At 33.2% G+C, this 6,000-nt stretch overlaps 1 protein-coding gene across 27 annotated transcripts in view; it reads right to left on the minus strand.

The window, feature by feature from the left end:
• LOC113585667 (claudin-10-like) overlaps positions 1 to 3,702 on the minus strand; it is a 37,640-nt gene extending 33,938 nt beyond the window's left edge. For 19 of the 27 annotated variants that reach the window (XR_014125299.1, XR_014125298.1, XR_014125297.1 and 16 more), the window contains exons 1-3: positions 3,589 to 3,702; positions 3,259 to 3,465; positions 1,632 to 1,807 (exon numbers count right to left, since the gene is read on the minus strand). Coding sequence is in view for 4 of the 27 variants with exons in the window: in XM_081720728.1 (XP_081576854.1) it covers positions 3,259 to 3,472 (214 nt within the window). In the remaining 23 variants the exon portion in view is untranslated. The other 8 variants (XM_081720730.1, XM_081720739.1, XM_081720737.1 and 5 more) reach the window with 5 other exon arrangements.
• Between the last annotated feature and the right edge of the window lie 2,298 nt (positions 3,703 to 6,000).

Below are 6,000 nucleotides of genomic sequence, written 5' to 3' on the forward strand. Positions count from 1 at the left end.
ACATATAGCAAATAAAGGTAAGCAATGGACTTCATGTACACTTACATTACATTTGTACAATTGAGAATATGAGCAATGTAAATTATGCATAGTTCAGGGTTGTTTTAAATTTTAATTAGTTCATTTTTATTTAGTTTTGTTTATTTCAGTTTTGTTTTAATTCATTTTTAGAGTATGTAGTTTTAATTTTGTTTTTGCTTTCTGTAGAACATTACTTTTAGTTTTTATTAGTTAATTGTTTTTTATTTTAATATTTATTATGAAAGATGTGACGAGGTAACAAGAGGTACCTGTTATTGTGAAATGAAAAATAACTCAGTTATGAGTTATAATAAAACAATAAAATGATTTAGAGTGTCCTTCCAACATGTTTTACCATTTTGGCATGGCACAGCTGTGTTATGAATGCAATACACCTGCTATTATATACATAGTTTTCAAACCTGTCCACATAAAACTAAAATATCCATTGGGGTCCTTGTCACTTTAATATCATTAATAATCCTGCTTTATAGTATTACCAAGCATCAAGGCTTCAAGACTTTTCTTGGCTTACCTTAATGCACTTCTATAGCAATTAAAGTCAACATCAGGTAACTAACATTACAAATAAAGGTTGGGAAATCTGACTCCAGGCCCCATGTCGAGGTCCATAAAATTATTTTAAATTCGGATTCTATGTAATTCTATTTTTTTTTTTATGTAAGTCTAATTTCATTTTTGTTTGTGAACAGTAGTTTTGATTTCATTTTTTTTATTGTTTCAGATTAAAAATGTATTTCAGTTAATGAATACATTAACTGCTCGTTTTTGTTGTCATAATAGTTTTCATTAATGTTAACCCTGGTGTGTTTACAGTGACAATGACTATTAATAGCATAAACAAGTGCAAGTGAAGAAGTGCTGGTCATCAGTGAGGAAGGGTGTAGGAAGGGTTTTTGTTTAGGTGGGAAATGATTTATACATTTACACAAATTAAAAATATCAATACATATATATAGACATCAAAAACATATATATCAATATCTAAGCAATTATTTAAACAACAAATAATATTTAATATATATAATCATAAATACATCTACACAAATTAAAATATATTGCTGTCTATATGTTTATTTGACATGTTATCTGGCTAGCTTTCTAAGGTTAGCTCACATTTCATTACCTATCTAGCTAGTGAAGTATGAGCTAAGTGTAAACATTTTCTCTGTCCTGTCTCCCTGATGGTGGAATGAATTTCCACTGGCTGTCTAAGCAGCAGAATCCCTCGTCTTCAAACACTGACTGTAGACACATCTATTAGCGGAGTATAATGTCCACTAACGCTGCACTTATGGAAACTGATTAATTGAATGCTTCTAGCACTTATTGTTTGGTAATTGCAATTATTGTTTTTTGATATTGTACTTGTGCTCATTTTACATTTCTTTCTAGGTATCAGCATTGACTCCTGTATCTAGCAATATTCTAATTCAATGGTTCGATTTGACTCTAACCTGAAATGGCTAGGATACATACTATGAGAAGATGAAATAGCCTTTTCTAAGTTGCTCTGGACAAGAGCATCTGCTAAATGCTGTAAATGTAAATTAAATAAAATGTAAATTAAATTAAATAAACCATCTTACCCATGAAAAGTGATTCCATTCTCTCTTGGTAGTATACTTCTCCTTGTAGTGCAGCCACACTGCATAGTATTGTGGCATTTTAAAATCAAAAGACTGTGCTTCGTTCTGTTCAGTGTTGAAAGTCAAGTTGATCGTTCCAAGATGGTGGTACCCCGACATTGAATTAAATGTATCATCTATGCATGTATATCTATGTTAGTATCAACAGGACTGTTATATATGTTTACACCTCAAGCTAGCTAAATTGTTATACTGTATGTACTTGTGTATATGTATGATGACGTGCACAAAAAATTGAGAAGAATGAAAAACTTCATAGTACACAACCCACTGGAGACCACAGGGTTCTAACCCTGTCAAAAATACTAGTACTTTTGCATGAAAATTAAACATGCACATGATATTAAGGTACAGGAAAGAAAAGCCAAAAAAATTGTATTAACTTGAAATAAGGCCTGGGCATGATATATTAAAAAACAACTTCAGAATGAGAACCAGGATTTCCTTTTGCTGGCAGCAGGCCACCACCCCATAACTTATAAATTTACTTAAATGTTGCAGTTTTTCAGAATTGAATTGAATTGAGCAACACAGGAGATTAGTAAGGAAAGAAAAAAAAAAAAGTGATTTGTACAAATACAAATTTGACCTTTAATTGAATAGTATTTAATCTACAATCTGCAAAATTGAATCTAAACTGCAATCTATTGCCTATGAAACACACAGAGTTAAGAAAGATGGTGGTTAAGGAGAAGTTGTTTGTGTATGTGAGTTTGTATTTGCTACAACACTTGGATCTTACCCTAATTTTTTACAAGACATTTCTGAACAGTATGGTGAACAATTAGTATAGTGAACAATTAATGGACTGCCAAGCAAATCTCTTGTATGTGAAGATTGCAAAAGTAAGTTGGAGGTCATCTAAGTATCATGAAGAGAAGAGAAACAATGTATTTTTCAAACTTCATAGCAAGTAAGAAGAATATAATAAATTCTTATTTAAAGCAGTAACAAGTGATCAAGCCACTAATGATTTTTCAGATTCCTTCAGCTTCTGATAAATTCTCAGACTACATAAAAGAAACAATACAGAGTTGGAAGTCATAATATTAAAAGTAGGTTTCCAGCAATCTTCATATTTCAGTTCCCTATATGAAACTGTATTCAGACCTCTCTGCTATATAAGATTTGTTTCAATTTTACCAATGACAGTTTCAAATAAACCTACATTTATGAATTTCAATCTCAATTCATAAAAACAAAATCATGTCTATAATTAAATGAGCCATATCAACTACAAAAAAAAAAAAAGTAGAATATGGTGAAATAACTCTAATATTTAATGATCTTGTGTCACTATCATGCAGTAATTGTCTGAGTTTCAAGTTTATTTCTATTTTTGGAGTGAGAAACGTGCCAATGTATGTTGATTAAATAAAATACCCTTTAAGCAGGTATTCTGGGTAATCACTGAGAAAATGTTTAACATTTAGGTAGCCAAATTTACAGGGTAAGAAATCAACAAAGATATTCCCTATATTTGGAGAATGCACAGTGTGTACTGTGAAACTCTTTATAACAACAAGGTTTATACTGATAAAATGTATAATGACTGTGTCAGTCTTACCCTCCAGTTTGAAAATGGTGTGGTGCTGCCTGCAGTGCACAGCTCCGAGGGCATTCCCAGCACAGTTCATCCAGAGTCCCTGGAATATCCAGGTAGCCGTAATGACTGAAGAAGCCCTGCTTGTGTTCTTCCACTCATTAGATACTGTGGCTCCGAATGTAGCACCTAAACCAACTAATCCAGCCAGCAGTGCCGCAATTTGCCTCACTGACATTGTTTGGAGGAAGAAAAGAAACTAAAATCTTGAAAATCCTAAATAGGCCATGGAGGTTATAATGCATGAAGCAAAGAAATTACAATATAGACATGTGTTCCAGTGTGATAATTTACCTGGTTGACATCTGGTTTAATCTTACTGTACAAAGAAAAAGAAAGAGCAGGGCCTGACTAAAAATGCACAAGGCAAACTGTTAGTTATTGATTTAAGAGAATGAAACCATGTTGAGAAACATATTTATCTTTTCATTGTAGCTTTGTCAAGGCAGGACATGTCAAGTGCAACATTAACAATTTCAAAAACAAATTGGTAAGCCTTAACATTTTGATGTGTGACAAAGTTCATTACTAGTCAAGCTGCTCTTGGTAATAATTTTCAAATATTTGACCAACATTCTGACCATCCAACGAATAAAAAATAACACTTTTAGATTTTCTTTTAGATTTCTATTTTAAAAAATAAATCTAATTTTCTTTTAGATTTCAGTCTATTGCGGAGTTTTTAAACTCTGGGGTGTGTAAAAGAATTCCAGATGATGTGGAAAATAGCCAATAAATAATATAACAAATAGAAATAAAATAGGAATGTAATAATACATATTTAAATTAGCATATAAAGTTAGATTGTGACCTGAAACTTTATTTTTCACAATCTCATTTAGCAATATGATTTTGTTTTCTACCAATAAAATTACTGTCAAAATTCAAAATTACTATCACATGAGATTCAGATTTTTATTGTTGTTGAGTGTTTCTCTCATATTCACCAAAAACTAAAGATCCTTGAAGGCATAAGGTTTGAATATGCCTATTCTAATGTAAGATAAGTGGATTTCCATGCTGTCAACCTCCAGATTTTTTTTTTTAAAGAATGCAAAGAAAAGGAAAATTGCTGAGAGAGGAAAGATGGTATGAATCACGGTACGGCCCCTCCTCACGAACGTCTCCTGGTGTGCGTGTGTGTTCGTCGGTGTGGCCACGCCCCCAGTTCCACACCTGCTCCTCGTTGTTTCATTAGTCTGCTTGTGTAAAGGTCTAGTCTACATGTCACCGGTGTCGGTGTTTGAACATGGTATCCTGCGAGCTACGTCTTCGTCCTGTCGTGCCAGACTAAACATATGTTTCACTTTTACGTGACTCGTCCCCGCATCCTGCTTTAACTCCTCAACTTTACAGACACAACCATGTTTTATATGATACAGGCAAAATGTTTTGTTGTGTATACACTACGTAAACTAAATATTTTGTAGGGTGTTATACTGCAAGCGTATCTCTGTACAAGTTCCTGAAATATCTTTTCTGTAATTTTCCTGTCATGATTAACAATGAACTTAGAGAACAAATACAATATAACACTAACAAGTTCACAGGCTTGGGTTAAGCATTTACACATCATGTTAGCACATGTACATTCAGCAAATACACTTTATTTAGTACACAGCTACAGCCTACTTTTTTGTTTTGCACATATTTAAGAATTCACCACCAGAATTATAAGATTTTAAAATATTTATAAACCATCTTTTTCTTTCTTTTCTTATATTCTTGAAAACAAATTTTAAATAGTATCTTTTGTGATATATCTCTGTGACCGGTATACTGCTTTTTGGTTATGGATATAATATGTAGCCAGATAAATATGAGGACGTCACTAAAACTTGTTTTAACCCTGCATCCTCACCTCTTCAAACACTGTATTTCAGTCAGTTCATTCACTAAACAGTGAAACGGACAGTAATAATGGATAGCCACATTTTTATAAAGAGAGAGAAATGAGAGCCACTGAGTGAGTCAGGTTATATTAGTGCAGTGCAAGTACAAGTGAAGATCCTGTTCTTCGTGTGAACGGTTAAATATGTTGGCAAATTATGAGCTACCATTTCTCAATTCGAAATGTTTCAAATTCAACCATTTTTGTCTGGATCAGTCTGAATATTGCTTGAATGAAGTTTGGTTTTGAAGTTTTGAATGAAGATGGTACAAGATTTGACAAACAAGCAGTGAATGTTTTTATAAAAGTCCATAATTATACAAATGATTGAAAACGTCCTTACAACAGACATCAAAATTTCTTTGCATTCAGCATCACCAGGAATCATAAAGAATTACAGCTTTGTGACAAGCGTTTCAAAACCCAGTAGCGATTTTTGTCATTTGTTTATTATAGTTCCCCTAGTGACTGATTACTGTGAGTTTATATATGGTTTTATGACATTTTTCCATTTGGCATAAGGCTTGGAACTGTTTCAAATCCGTGATCGCACGTTTGGTTGCTTTTTCCAAGAGGCAGACCTGTAAGGTACCCGTGCTGAGGTGAGGTTACCTGGTGCTGGGGTAGCGTGGCGAGCCGGAGCAGGTGGGTGGAGCTAGAAGCAGTGCCAATCATTGTGCAAAATTGTGCCATGTGCAAAAACCCACTAACTACAATAGTTAGATATTTAACGTTACTCTTTAACAGGTAGAGTCGTTTAACTATTTACCGCAAAACCACAACTATAAAGGTTAACTTTAACAGCTGATTAACCA

This window comes from Electrophorus electricus, chromosome 9 (genome assembly GCF_041902795.1).
Source record: "Electrophorus electricus isolate QZ-2024a chromosome 9, ASM4190279v1, whole genome shotgun sequence".
Lineage (NCBI taxonomy): Eukaryota > Metazoa > Chordata > Actinopteri > Gymnotiformes > Gymnotidae > Electrophorus > Electrophorus electricus.